Source organism: Falco punctatus (genome assembly GCF_963210335.1).
Source record: "Falco punctatus genome assembly, chromosome: 3".
Lineage (NCBI taxonomy): Eukaryota > Metazoa > Chordata > Aves > Falconiformes > Falconidae > Falco > Falco punctatus.
The window spans coordinates 96,358,920-96,374,711 of NC_137582.1; the positions used below are offsets into that span (position 1 = coordinate 96,358,920).

At 38.9% G+C, this 15,792-nt stretch overlaps 1 protein-coding gene across 19 annotated transcripts in view; it reads left to right on the top strand.

The window, feature by feature from the left end:
* The window catches only part of HIVEP1 (HIVEP zinc finger 1), a 131,821-nt gene that overhangs the window by 99,703 nt on the left and 16,326 nt on the right, over positions 1–15,792 (top strand). For 17 of the 19 annotated variants that reach the window (XR_013927033.1, XR_013927034.1, XR_013927035.1 and 14 more), the window contains 3 exons: positions 5,411–5,544; positions 6,920–7,095; positions 9,104–9,208. Coding sequence is in view for 3 of the 19 variants with exons in the window: in XM_080380478.1 (XP_080236604.1) it covers positions 5,411–5,544; positions 6,920–7,095; positions 9,104–9,208 (415 nt within the window). In the remaining 16 variants the exon portion in view is untranslated. Of the gene's footprint in view, positions 1–5,410; positions 5,545–6,919; positions 7,096–9,103; positions 9,209–13,580; positions 13,652–15,792 lie in introns of all 19 variants that reach the window. The other 2 variants (XM_080380476.1, XM_080380477.1) reach the window with 1 other exon arrangement.

The following is a 15,792-nucleotide window of genomic DNA, read 5'->3' on the forward strand; positions in this document are numbered from 1 at the left end:
CCATGGACCTCCCTTTCTCCGAAGTCCTTCAGGACATAGAAAAATTTTCTGGGGGGTGGGTGGGGGTGGGGCAGCATGTGTGTAAAAACAATTGCAATTTGTCCTAATCCTGCAGCCTGCCATCAGCAAAATTTCCTGGGCATTGGGCTGGAAATCAGGGTCTGTAGGTCAGGCAGTTGCATACCACAGCCTTGGAAAAAGATTATTTCTATGGATATTGAGTGACAGAGACTGCGTCTGACAGAGACTGAGTGACAGACTGCTGTCATCGGTCACCCTGGGGTGTTTCTGTGTTTGCTAAACGTTTTGCTAAGATACAAAGTCATCAGTGGGAAAAAGAGCAATAGGATGAGAAACTGTAAGTGGAAGGGGTAGTTTCAGAATGATAGGGGGAGTTGAGAAGGTACACTGAAATCCAAAGGCCAAAAGAGCATTAGAGTTAAACTTGGGCCTCCTGGAATCAGTGGGAGACTTTGCTAACATTGCTATTGGAGGGCAAAACTTCATCCGTAATGTTTTGTGCAGAAAATACGTGCAGGCTGCTGGCTTTGTATTGCTGCTGTAATTGGATTGAATTGTTGGTTCCATATTAGCGTGCTGCCGTTGTTTAAACTCTTACTGCCTTTTCCAGCCTGCTCCCTCATACACTTTATGAGATGTTGTATTTAAATAGGGCTAAATCAAAAAGGAAAAAAGGATTAAAAGGTTTAGCTTTTTTCATTGCATGTAGTTGAGCGATTCTAAGGCAAGTCTCACATCAGTTGTGCCACTGACTCATGTTTGTTTTACTTTTAAAGAAACCTATCAGAAGAAATTCTCTGATAACAAAGCTACAGCATGCCTGTTGAAGAACCAATTTTGTCTATAAACAAATTCAGTTTAGAATATAAATAATGGATAATAGTATTTTGAAAAAATATTTTGACAGCACCCTTTTAAACACTCTAGGAGTACTTAAATGCTGTAATAGGCAGCTGTCAGGTACATTTACAGTGCTTCTGCCACAAAAGAACCACAGTTACTAATCTTTCTTCCGTCTTTCTTTATGATGCTTTGAATGAAGCACACAAGCATGGTGAAAATGAAGAGTTCTTCAGCTCTGCTTGCGGCTGATTTACAAGCTTTACTCAGAGCCATTATGAAGGAAGAAAGTGCAGCGAGAAAGCACCAATTAAAGTTTAATTGGCATCTCAGATTGTACAAGCAAGATATAAGATGGCAGGAGTTAAAATTTTCAAAGACCTGATAGGTACTATGACCCAACATCTCCCAAGTTTGTTCGCTTTCCCTTCTGAGGACTCAGGCAGCAGGTTTTCAGCTGCTTTTCAGAGTGGTGATGCTGCTGTTACAATAAACCTCTGTATTACCAGTCTCCAGTTAGAGCTGGTAATGGAACAGCCGATGCAAACTTGGAAACTTCCTCACAGAAGCTGTGTCAAAGGAAAGCAAAAACTCAGATTTCTCACTCAGTTCAGGCCTGGTAATTCTACTGTTTTTTTCTGGTTGAGCCTGAGGATGGAAAACCATGGATATCCTTTTGGAAATTAATTTTGGAAATTAAGGCAACAAACAGATTAGCAAATAATTCTCAAAAAAAAAAAAAAGAAAAAGAAAAAGAAAAAAGATCAATTTCCTGCTTAAGTGCTTGGCAGGGTCCTGAGTTCCTTCAGGAACCACAGTTTAGATTGTGAGTCTCTGGGGGCTGTATTTGCTCAGGTGGTTTGCACATTTTAACCCTGACCTGATGGTGAGCTTTAAATGCTACTATAATCCAATGTCTAAAGATAATAAAAATGCAGCGCTGTTACGCCTCACCTCCTCTCACAGTTGTAGCCCTTTCCAGAGTGATTTGGTGTGTTCTGCTCGTGGGGCTTTAACTGCTGATCTCCTCACCCAGAGAAAGCGACTTGCTGAACTGTTCCTGGGGTTGCCCCCAGAACTGAGTCATGTTTACAGAGATCTCGCACTGCTGCATAACCGCTGCTAATCACCGTCACAAAACAGGCAATTCTTTCAACAATAGATACCAGGGGAAATGAAGAGACATGTGAACTAAATACACACAATAAGGAACCCAGGGACTTTGTTTGCTCTTCACAATTCGCTGCTCAGAGGCAATAGGTGAAGTTACCACGTTCCAGTGATCCAGAGAACAAACCACAAAATGTTACCCTGCAAGAAGCTCCTGGAATGAGTACAGCACGTTAAAATGTAACAGGAGGTTCACTTGCATAGAAAAGGCTTATTCTACCTGCTATTTTTATTTTACCATTCTATTTATTATTATTTTTCACCAGTTTTCCTCATGTGAAGTCATTGGTGGTGTATCAGGAGCCTGTTCTTGAGCCCCCCACATTGCTCTTGGCTCCCCTCTCTGAAGTTAGTCAGTGATGTGTGCAGTATCCCAGGGTGAAGATTTTTGGGCAAGAATAGGCTGAGGAATGGAAAGTTTCTCCTGACTGGAAAGCTTTCCTGCCTTGGATGATGTGCCACAACAGTCCAGCTCACCACTGGAAAGTAGTTAAATGCAGAAGATTTTTATGTGTAAGTTAGTAAAAGTTTAAAGATATTAAACCCATTTTCCTCAAGTGGCTGTGTGCCAATGGGAAAAATTTTTAATGAATATTCTAATCTGAAATTTATAACTTTGATGATTCAGGCTGCGAAGATGTTTTTTTTTCCAAGGGATGTCCTAAAGTAGCAGAAGTATCTATTGAACTCTGGTCTCTGGGCAGCCCCTCGAGCAGTTTTTTTCCAGTTTTATACCAGTAATTGAAGACAGTGGAGCTAAATTGGAGCAAAATGAGTAAAGTAGAAATGAATCATGGTCCTTGTCTCTATGGGAGAAGAAGGAGAGGAGACTGTGTTAGAAACGGAAGGCGTAAGCAACCGTGGAGAGGAACATTTCGCAGTGCTGCCGTTTTTCTACCCTTTCCACCAGTAGGTGTGGTGTTCGGGGGGATGTTAGGTGAGATACATTAAAGGATTTCCACAAAGAAACCCATGCTCCTTAGAGACTGGCTGCTTTTTAAAAGTTAAAAAGGACCCAAGTCCCTTTTCAGTGTCAATTTGGAATTTTCATAAAAGCTAAGAAGACTGCTTTGTTCGTTGTCATCGAGTGTATCTGTAGATTTGTGACAGAAACTCAGTGTTTCTATTAGAGCATCTCTGTGATAAGCAGCATTTTGCATGTTTAAGACACTGAAACAACTGCTAAAATAGCATCTAACCAGTAAATGAAAGTATGTCAGTGGGAGATAAATAGTAATTTGAACACCTGCGTTAGGTTATCTTACGTCCGTATATAAACACGCATTAATAAAAAAGAAGGAGTTGAGGGCAGAATCCAGTGGTATTTGGCCTTGTGTTAGGTTTTGCACACTAGATGCTTTTATGAATATACAATTTATTACAACATTGTTTCACCATAGTTTGGATAACATCATGGGCCAAATGCTTTTGGAATCTTCCTTTTTTCCTTTGTCTCTTCATTCCTGAAAATTAAATCTGGAAAGAATACTTAGTATTTAGAATTGAAAGATCAGGCACTTGAAAATTGCATTATTCCAGCTGCTGGGGATATTTATGTGGTATTGTGTTTATTGTATGTACTCTGTGTTTTCCACTACTCTTTTCTTGTAAAATTACAAATGTCACCTTGTTACTCTCTGTTTGCAGTGGAAACAAAAGCAATTCATTTGCCATGTCGCGTATAGAAACTAAAACATCGCTGAGCTGCAGTTACTGGAGTAGGCTCCACTTCTGATACTTCTCTTCCAGAACATCATCTCCTTTCACCTTGTACGAATGCTGTTAAAACATGCAGGGTGAAATTTCTTTCTTCCTACACACAGGCAGAGTTGTCATGTGTGCTTTGGTAGAACTGCTCAGATATTTGAAAACCCAGCCCAAATCAATCAGAGGGCTGCATGAAGGCGTACGGATTGGAGTAGTACTTGCAACCTGTACGGATTTTAGGGCTTTGGATTGAATACGGAGACGCTTTTCCTCTGATCTGTGTTAATTTCTCATCAGCCACATTCCTCATCAGCTGGGAAGTAAAGGCGGTGGCTGAGACTGCATGGAGGACCATGGGCGAGGACTAGGTGCCAGAATGATGTCACCCTTCAATATATGTAACGACCAGTGTAATTCATTAGTCATTTTAAGTCAGCCAGTGAAGTCATTCCTCTTGCCAAGAATTCGCAAGCTTTACAGCATTAAATTTTATAATGAGTAGAAAACATAAGGCCAGGCTTTTTTTTTTCTCATCATTTTATTCACTTATCAATATGAGCAAATGTGGTAAATGTGCCAGCTATGTGGGTAGAACAGTTTATAAATACAGCAGTAATAATTGCCGGCTAATTGGATCATTCCTTCATTGTTGCCCATTTTATAAATATCCTAGACTTGGAAGGGCTAGATTTTAATTGGCAAATGTTGGGGGAACTCATCCTCCTTTTTTTAAAAAAAAAAAAAGTTCCTTAATTAATATATCAGTGGAAATGGAGAAACTTATTTTTGTTCTGCTAGACAACTGGTATGCTTTGACTTGTAATTTGGTCTGGCAGTGGGAGTGAGGTGTGGAGTCCTGCTTTGGAAGGGTTCTGAAGCCGCTGTTAATAACCTCACTAAATTGGGAACGGTCATTTTCCACACCAAACCAGGTATATTTTTTGAAAAATACTAACAATCAGAAATGGTACCTGTCAGTATCATCCCTTGGTACACCCCTCCTTCCCACCTTTCTCCTCTTTGCTGTGCCATGGCAAAGCAGCTCCTGCCAGCCACGAGGCGCTGCTGGGTGGTGGGTCAGCAGGTGGGACCTGAGACAGGTCACCTCTTCCCAGGCAGGTAGAGCCAGGGATGTGCTACTGAAACATCAGGGCTGGAGCAGTGGGGAGAAGGCACGGATAACTGCTTGTGCGCTAAAGTTTGCCCCTTTTTGTCAAATTGCGGGGGGCAGTGTATCGTGCAGCTGCAGGGTCCCAGCTGAGTGGTCCGGCTGCTGCATCCAGGGCAGAGGAACAAAGCTGTGGCCGTTCAGGAAGCACTTGGGTTTGGTTGTAAGCATCTTTTCTCCGTAGAAGGCTATCTGTGAGCTAAAAAATGTCACCTTCACCTTCCCAGAAGAGGAAAGATGCATCTCCTACTGCAGTTTGAAAGCATTCCTGGTTTCCTACTCTGCCATAATCTTCATTTAGGTTAACTACTCCACAAATTGTCAATGGATGGTAAAGAAGAAGTTTAGTGAAAGATATTTTTTGTTTCATGTACCTTAACATTTTTTTAAAATCAGTTATTATAATTGTGGCTTTTATGATGCTTTTGTTCACCGTAACTTACAGGTTTGAATGGCATATGAAAGACTTAATTTTAATGATATGCGTATCCCATTTTCTTTCAGCGAGCATTAAATAGAAAAAAAATGACTGCAACTGAGTTCAGCAATAAGGAAAACTCTGAATCAAGCACTGAGCACGATAAAGAAAACTCCTTTATCAAAACTGAACCAAGAAGAGTTAAAATATTTGATGGAGGGCAAGTATTGTACTTTGTATACTAAATATCATTGGGAAGATATTTTTTCCTTGATTCTAGACTTTGCAGAGATGTTGCTTCCTATTTGATTTATTTGAAACAACAGTTCCCATATTGTGGTCTGTGGATGTTGGTTTATGTTTCCAAGAAAAATGGAAAGTCATCAGAAGCGTGGAGCCATGAGAGTTAAGAGGAGGGGTAATGAAATAAGGAGCAGTAAGCAGTGAAGTTCTTTTTTTTTTCTTTTTGTTTTTTGTTTTTTTTTTTTTCCCAAAGGGCAAACATTAATCAGCAGTAAAGGCAGCTAGATACAGCCAATGCAAATTCTTTTCCTATATTTTTCTTACGTGATAAATAATGCCTATTTTGCAGGAGGGTTGTGTAACTGTAGCCAGAGAGGATATAGCCTGGGGGCTGAGCAGCAGAGTGCGGTACAGTGTCTGACAGCGTGCAGTGGCATACACGGGCTGGAGAACTCCTGATTTGCAAAGTCCTATGGAAATACTGAGAGCCCTTGTCCATGCGCTGTGATACTTCAGATGGGTTGCCTGATGTGAATAACAGTTGCTTTAGCCACAGTGTTGTGCTATTTACAACATGTTATAAAAAGATTTCATAGCCGAAGAGTGCCGGTGACACTTCTAAAAATTTTGAGCAAAAATGGTGCATATTTTATTGTTCTCGTAATTGGTAGTGGGCTCTAGGGCTTTCCATTTATTGGTTCCCAGTTTGAATCCAGTCTAGGCTAGGAGTTAAGCCATTACCAGCTGCCCAGGTAAAACATTGGTACGTGTCTCTGCTCAGATCCAAACATTCCAGGGACCAGGTCATGAAAGCTAAACACAACCTTTGGTGTCCTTGAGTGGAGATATGAAGGGTGTAATCAAATCTGAATGACTTTTTCCACCTAGAGGCAGTCGCATTAGGCTGAGTCCAGAGCACATTGATGGGAAATTTTAAAGACTTTCCCATTGTCCTAACTAACGTTGTTCCTTTTCTGCATCCAACACAGAGCCTCAAAAATGCTCTTTTAAAGCTTCCTCGTGGTGCCCAAACCTGCTTCCAAGAACTGACATTTTTAAAAAGTGTGTTCCTGTGTTGCAAATTGAAATCTTTAAATGCATAGTATCAAATGGTACCTCTATTAAAAAAGATATGCTGTTATTCCTAAACAGGTCCGTGATTACCTAGTGAAAAATCTAGATACAAGTTTAATGAATAAATGCAGAAGTCAAGCAGGAAAAGAGCATGTTGGCTTTGTCAGTCAGTCATTGTCATCTATTATATTATTTTTAAAATTCTGGTAGAAGAGTTTCTAATTAGAATCATTTTCCCATTACAACTGATTGCCTTACTCTTACGGTACTGTTACTAGGTACAAGTCAAATGAAGACTATGTGTATGTGCGGGGAAGAGGGAGGGGGAAGTACATCTGTGAAGAATGTGGAATACGTTGCAAGAAACCCAGCATGCTGAAGAAGCATATTCGCACACATACAGATGTCCGTCCTTACCACTGCAATTACTGCAACTTTTCCTTTAAAACTAAAGGTAGGGGTACTTTTCCATGCATGTTTTCCCCCTTTTTTTTTCTTTCTGTTGTAAAGTATAATTCTTTTCTTCTTACATTTGGCAGTTCATAAGCTAAAGAAGTTGCCTCTCTGTGGAGCTTTGTTGTCTTAATGTTTCAAATATTTGTAGTTTCTGATTGCCTTCTTTTCTTTAGTCTATGTTTATTCAGATAATCACACCTTTATATGAATGAAGGGTATGAAATGCCACAGTGTGTGAGAAACTAGAGTGGGATGAGGGGAATCCTACGGCAATATAATGAAAGTTAGGTGAAGCTAAGTGAGCTGCTTAGCTGCTCATCCTAGTAGGGATGGGGACACGGAATTTTAAGTCCCTAGCAGTGACCTTTTGGAGGTATGACATTGACATATATGTATTCCTGTTGGCACTCAACTGGGTGCTCAGGGAAGGAAATTGGCCTTTATTAAATCACTATATTAAAATGTTTTTTATGGCCTTGAAAGACGAGGTTCACTTTCCACTTGACCTTCAAAGACCCAAAGATAGACCTCAACTTTTTAAAGCCTGTTTACACCAGATACTTAAATGCATCCTTGTTTAAGCAAGCAGTATATTAAGCAGTGGTAGATCCAGGACACAAAGTAAGTGAAACAGACGGGAGAAGTTCACAGCCAAAATACTTCCAGCAAAAATATTCTAAGCAGTAAATTTTTTCTTGGCTTTGAATGTCATTTAGCAATAATCCTCCCCAGCTGTAACCTCAGAAACATTTGTAGTTTTAGTGGGTTCAAGAGTACCCAGCAGCTGGGTGGAAAACTTCCAAGAGATAAGCCAGTGCTGCAGAAAGTGGGATGGATAGTCTTTAGGTGTGTTAAAACCTGTGGCTGCATCCTGACAGGCTGGGTCATCACGTCACTTTCAAGATGAAATGCCGGAGTGTGAACCCAGTAAATTCTGATTATGGTTTCTGCAGAGTAGGTGTGCTGGCTGAATTCAAGAAATTAAGTTCGGCCCATTTGAAATCCTCCCTGTTTCAGCTGTAGCAGATACTTTTACTCGCTTCCTCTTCTGCAGTTGCTGTGCCCAGCGGGTGCCATTACTGCTGGCAGTCAGTCACGCGGTTGGCTGCTGGGTTTTGGGTAAACCAGCCTTCAGGACTTCATGCAGCCTGTAAAGCTGGGAAATTGGCCATTTGTGAGTCCATCTAGTCATACAGCTTCATAACAATTACTTCAAAATCTGGGGTGAATTACTACCTTCATTTCAAAGCAGGGATAAAGCATTCTGTAACCACAGAAGAGCCACAGTTCTACCCACTGTAATTTCTCCCACTGAAATACCTCAAAGAAGCAGTGTTTTGAGATACAATAGGAAGTTTAAGTATCATACATTTTAGAGATATCATCATTTACAAATCTCTGATCTACTCTTAACCTTTTGTTGATGATATTTGCCATATTTTCTTTTCAAAGGAGAAGGGGAGAGCAGCCTGTGGGGCCTTTCAGCAGTTACGCATTCACTTCTGAAATTCAGACCAAATACGTTCCTACTCTGATTTTGAATAAAATTAATCCATTTGTTTAGGTCGGCAGTGAACATGATTACACTAAATATAGAATCCATCAAATACTGAAAGAACTGCAAGATATGAACTCTAGTTTCATGCAATGGATCTCAGTCAACGTGACTTTGAAGGCTGAATCAGCCTTTTTTATACTTTGCCATATGTGAGGGGTCTTTTACACCAATGCAAAATACATCATCATCTAGGATTTCCACCCTATTCTATTTTATTTCAATAAAGGACTTCATGAAATGTAGCCAGAGAGCTAGTAGCATTCAGGGTGGTGAACCTGCCACAGCCCTTGACAGCTTGCATTGAGGGGCAAGGTTCTATGAAGTGTGAAATCAAATTATACAGGTGGTTATAAACATAGGTGAATAAGATATAGACATGTTAAGCATGTATTTGTATACATTTCTGTAGTCACAGAGCAGTTAATTTCTTTTGTGTTTTTTTCTTAAGGCAATTTAACAAAACATATGAAGTCAAAGGCACATAGCAAGAAATGCATGGATTTGGGAGTCTCAGTAGGTTTAATAGATGACCAGGATGGAGAAGAAGAATTTGGTAAGAAATAAAAATCTTTCTTTACTGCATTTTTTATATTATTATCATCCTGCTTTCCTACCCTTTCTTTTCCAAAGCTTTTAAATCTTTGTACAGAGAAAAGTTATATAGAGAAAAATCTTAGAAGCTAGTCCAAGGGAGAAAAAAAACTGGAGAAACTTTCGCCAAAAGAAATGACAAGCATATGCTAAAGATAAATTGCTGCTGAATTTTTCACAAAATGTTATGCAGTTTAACTTTATCAGTTTCACAGATAAATATGACAAGACTGAAAATACCAGAAAAGCAGCTGTTTGCCTAGAAAAAAAGGTAGTCAAAGCTGAGTGCTTTGCAAGGAGGCTAATCATCTTCCAGTGTAGAGTTCTGTCCTCCTTCACAAATAATTGGCCATAGATCAGCAGACAGAGATCACTTAGAAATTATGAACATTATTCATCTTGACCTGTTCTACTTCTCCATTAGTGATGAGAGTGTTATCAAAATGAATGTATTTGCTAATAAATGGAATTCTGCACTTCCCACATCCCAAGGCGGCTGTGCTGAAGAGGAGATGGGATTGAGGACAAAGAGGGCCAAAGCAGGCTCATGTGGGTTTTGCTCAGCGTGGTAAGAAAGATGTAGCTCCATCAGACACAGTGAGATGGAGAACAGGATTGTGCGTTAGGACTGTTCTGGATCTTGGCGTGTCTCAGTGCAGCGGGTGCATTTTCTCTGTCCTCCCGTTTCTCAGCAGGGAGATGAGTTGTGTTGCCTTGCCTCGTATTTCTCTTCTTTCAGTGGAATAGTTTATTAGATTGCGGATGAGGTTTTGAGAAAAGAAAGCAGTGGGGATCTTTATTTAAACAGTAAAGGGCAAGAAAGATGAATGCACTTGTCCCCCTATGACAACCGCTAGCAGAATAAGCGAATCAGATTGAATCTAATTCTAAATAATGCTGGGAATATGACTCAGCTGGTATGATTCAGTAGTGCACTAGGTACAAAGAAACCTGCATTTTCCCTTTTTTGGCATTCTTCGGTATATTCCTTTTTAGTAAGCTAAAAACATGTCCCTCTTTGCAATTTGATGTACCAAATAAATAACACAGAAGATAAGCAGCAGTACAAATTACTGTCCTTTTCTCACAGAGGGACAGTTTTCATTAACATTTTCAGCCTTCTCATGACAGAAAAATTGTCACTTTTTAAAGTACTGTTCTGTAGCATTTGGCATTTTATTTAGTTTTATAAAGTACAACTGAACAGATATTTCCATTAACTAGGAACTGAAAAGATTTTATTGATTGGTAAATCAGTATTCCCAATTGCATAAATTAAAAATTGCATTTGTGGTTATAATGTAATGGGAAATGTTTCAGATGTTTCAGTTACACCCAGTAGAAGTAAGGCATTTCAAACATTTGTTGAAAGATTGCTTTCCTTTGGCTCTAAGACCATTCAGCTGAGAGGGATTCTCTTTCCATATCATGTACAGGTATGTCCAGTATAAATATATATTCCCTGAAATACATTCTTTGCTTCAGCACAGTAATTACTTAATAAATTAAATATTCTGTTTTTTTGGGGGGAAAAAAAAAAAGACAAGACATTCAACAGAATTTGCTACATAATCCTGGAAATTCTTCCAGAAATTTAATTGTAACACCCTCTGTCGTCCCATGTCCTCCCACTCCAAAAAAAAAAAAAAAAATAAATAGAGCAGGTAACACATTTTTCTTCAAGAACCCCAAACCAAAAATCAACTTGGTAGTAAAATCCCTAGCTTCTCTAAATGATCTGGCTCAGGTACCCATAGCAAAACCAGCTGTGCAGCACAAAGCTCAGCACAAAAGTCCTGTCCAAGAGGCAGGGAAATTAAGCTGGTGATAAACACACGTTTACTGCAGCCAAACCAGTCCAGCCTCTCCAGTTGCTGTGTAACACGGGGCACTTACAATTACCCATGTAAATTCAGTGAGTAACTGTACACTTTAAAAATGTGATTTCATCTGTCAGCTCGCCTAGCCACACATGAAGGTATTTCTCATGATAATTCAGAAAATTGCTTGTTGGCCCAATTTTAGGGCAGAGTCAGGAGGGAAAAGGAGTGTGATATATTTGCATATGTGCTTTTTTAAACGTAGGTGGTTCTGTTGCCCTCTACGAAATCCTGTGCATGCTAATTTTTTTAATAGGTTTGAATATGATGGAATATATTTATTTTTTTGAGGTATCTAGTCAGTCTCAGTTAGCAAAGTAGCTTGGACCACCTCTGTGGCTGCCGTTTCTCCAGCGCAGGGCAGCAGAACTCATGCTGGAGCCAGCACCCCCCGTGCCAGGTCTGGGCCCTAGGGACAGCCCTGCCAGCAGTGTGTCACCCACAAAGGAGAACATGATGGGCCTTGGGTATTGAGCTGCACTGGTGGCGTTACACCTTTGGCCCTTGCACCCCTCCTCCTTCTGACATGTGTTGCCGGCAGATCTCGTTGCATACCCTTTTGGTGCTTGAAAAAATGATGTCTTTAAGCATGTACGTTTTGTAGTTGAGTAGTTCTGTGGTTGTTAAAAATGATCTCTCTCTTAAGGAGTGGTCTGCCCCGTCCCATTGCTTTCCTCGGTTGGAAGGCAATGTGAGATGATGCTGTAGAGGAAAGTGTGGAAAATCTGATAAGAAATAATTATGACCTCAGAAAAAAAAATTCTTCTTCCCGTAGGCTGTATGAGATTGGCCTGTTTCCTGGCCCATAGAATATCTCTCTGTCTGTCTCTTAACTAATTGCTTATCCAAACATTTGGAATACTGATTATTCTTACAGCAGGGAAAACATCTGCATCTTTGCTTGAAATAACTAAGCTGTATGTCTTCCACCAGACTTAGAATTAGAGAATTAGCCAGAAATTTAACAAAGCCACCAACCTTTTATTTACTAAGGAATTTCCGGGTTCTATTCTTATGTAGGTTTTTTTTTCAAAGCATAGGCCATCACAATTACTTGAATATGTAAGTTTTTAGATTCATAGAAGTCAGCTTTGAGCTGGTAGCAGTACAGATTAATAGTGGATGAAGATTGAATAAAGAGTGCAAAATAGTGTACAATCCTGACTGCAGGCGCACACACACACACACAGAGCGCCTGTTTTATCAGTAATCTGAGAAGCTGAAAATTTGTTGTGCTGTAACGTCTAGGGAAAAATAAAGATGCTCTCTAGCTGTCTGAGACTATATGTGATCAGAGCTTTTAACACAGCATTCTTTGTATTTGGACTTGTCATCATTTGGGTATTAGTAAATACTTTCTGGCCTGGCTTTTTGTATTCAAAACCATTCCCTCATCCATTTATCTTTCATCTTCTGCTCTGTGGAATGTTCTTGTCACCACAATACAGGGTTACAATGTAAGGAATGTTAATATCTGAATTAAATTGTCAGGCGAGGTGAGCTGTTTAGTGTGACAGACGGCAACTGGGTTAGTGTGACAGATGGTAACTGGGAATATCCTTGTTGGTTGTGTTGACCCAACATTTTACTATTCAGTCTTAGAAACATAATAATTATGTTTCTTCAAATTAAAACAGTTATGAACTTCAAACCTGTAACATTTCATATGTAAGCTAAGGTGTGGTACGCCTGAGTAAACTTGCACAAGATCGTTATTTAATAATGAAATGAGTAGATGGGCAGAACTTACTTAAATGGTCTCTATGGGAAAATTTTATCCCAAAATATTAATTACTTTACCAGTGAAAAGACCTAATTGTAAGTTTCAGATATGTATTTAAATATATATACACACACACATACATATATTAAAAAAACACTTTCATTTTCTGTAGTATTAGAAAACCCTTCTAAAGATACAATGGTTCTAAGTTAATTAGCTATACATTACTTAGAGTAGATCTTAAATGAGTTTCCATGGCTCTTCATTAGCTTAATCATGACTCACTCTGTGTTTTTACTGCTACTACATTTAAGGAGTGAAAATAAATGAAAATCCTTGCAATAATATCCTCCTTTTGCAAATAGTATGGAAGGCTGGTTCTTTATAGCTTACAAGAAATGTTTGGGGGGGGGGGGTGGGGTGGGTTGTTTTTTTTAATATCAATGCCTAGTCTTCAACTAGATGTACATTAAGCATGCTGGAGCCCCACAGTAGCTACAGCCTGGGAATAGACTACCTAGCGCTAGCGTTGATTTACAGTATGTAGGTTACTCAGAAAGGCTTAGGTGTAAATAATCTCTTTAAACAGAGGTTACTCTTAATTTTTTGTTTAGCTTTACTTTGTTACTTTCCATACCTTAGGAATGTAAGTCAAAAGCCCCTAGGGTTTGGGGTTTTTTTCTCATTTCTGAGGAGCAGTGGCTATTACCAGTCTGAATTTAACCCAGCAGATGTCACTGTGAGTCCTGTTTGATGGTGATGAGCAGTGGACAGCAGCTGAAGCAAGGCTGAAATCACTCAGGTAAAGCCTGTGAACAGACTTAGACAGGAAGACAGCAGGTTGGCATGTAGGTGCTAGTGTTGTTTCACAGGACTTTGTTTTACCTGCTTTAAAATTTGTTTGAATAGTTGTGGAACAGTCTATTGCAAGGCTAATATGATGTCTGAAAGGCGAGTCTAAGCTTTTAATTGTTTAAAATAATAGGGAGTGTATTGATGACATGTAGACCTTATTTTCAAGTTTATGATAATGACATATTTAAAAATATTTCTGCTTTTATTGCCATAGTACATATGTATTTTTTCTTGAGTTTGATGGAGTATATGTAATATAGAACAGGTACTTGATTTTTAAATGCTTTGACTTAGATACTAATCCATAAATGAAGATACTCCCGTAATTTGAGGCAAAAATAAAATGCTTTGCATTACTCAGATGCTAAAAGCCAATAAATTTAGTAAATTTAAATTTAGACGTCATAGATAGTAAACAGACCAACAGATACTATGTAAGTTATATCTTTAATCTGCATAAGTAGAGCTAATAGCAATCCTGTAGTTACCGATGGGACTGTCTGCTTAGGAATGTGTAAAACTTCATCAGTCCGGACTTAAATTTTTAGGTGTTTCTTGTCTTCCTGCCAGTGAAAGAATGAAAATGAACATTTTGTTCTTTATGGGAAAATCTACCTAAATATTATTAAGTTATAACCAAATATGACTAAGTTGTAGGTCGTTGAACTTGATCACTGGATTTGGTGCAGGAATTGCTAAGTCTGTAGCAGGGCCTGATAGGTCAGGTCATGTGATGGACTAATTGGTGATATTATTGCAGTTAAAATTAAAAGCTGTAAGTTGAGACTCTGAATAACCTTTCTTCTAGTCCTTTGCAGTGTAAGATAATCAGATGACCATTGTTAAAACCAAGGAGAGTAAGGATTTCTTTAGGAAAAATTTCTAAAATAAAGAACTTTAAAGTATATCAGGAGACCTATTTCAGTTACCTAATTCATAGCATCACAAGTGGAAAAAACTGTGTGTGGACTTAGCCCCAGGCGCTTCACTAATGGACATACTAGGATGTTGGTATTTCCAACTAATGCTATTGTGCTAAAGAACTTGAAGGTTTTCCTTTCCCGCTTTGGGGAAAAATGTCAGTATAACAGAGCCTTAGCCAACTAGCTCATCAGCACCACAAACACAATACAGAGCTGATTATCTAACTGAGGACTGACAACAAAATAAATGAAGGACTAAGCTGATTTTTGCCTATGATTTGTATACACTTGCTTCAATACATAGGATTAAAACCTTGGGTTTATTAAACATAATTATAGCTGGCACACAAGCAAAATCCCCAGTCAAAAGTTGTGTCCACGTTTCTATTATACTTTTATTTCCAGCTGTTTGTAATTTTTGCAGAATTCAGGTCTCAAGCCAGAAGTTCTACTTTCTCCTGTGAAGTCCAGGGAGAAAAGTCTTTCTAAGGGTTTTTTAAAAAGATCGCAGCAGACATTCCCTACTCTTCCAAAAACTCTCTTTAAAAAAAATGGAGGCAGTTTTGAACAGTCTTTCTGTTAAAGTGGTGAGAGTTATACATTTTTCGAAAGAGAAGTAGCTTTCATAAGCCTTCACTTAATAGTGTGAAACTTTTTTACCTGTTTTCTTTTAAAAAAAAAACAACTGTGAACTTTCATGCCAAAAGCAGTTTCCTTGTATGCTCGTGGCTTTTAAATTTACATCCTTCATTCTGAAATACCCCACACTGCTTTAAAACCTCATACAAAGTTAAACACAGAAGTCATTTTGTTCCCTTTGGAAACTGAGTTAGTTCTAGGGTGGTTTTTTTACATATATATATTTATATTTTATTTATATATGTATGTAAGTATGAGCTACAGAAGCATATGGTTATAATTGTGCATAGTTTAAGATAGGAAGCGAAGAATTAATTTTTCCCCAATTAAAACTGCAAGGGAACTTTAGTAGGCAGCTGTCATGGTTTAACCCAGCAGGTAGCTAAACACTGTACAGCCACTTGCTCGTTCCTTCCACCCAGTGAGATGGGGGAGAGAACTGGGAAAACAAGTAAAATGTTGAGATAAAGACTGTGTAATAGGACAGAAATGGAAGGCAAATAATGATAAAATAATAAGAATATAC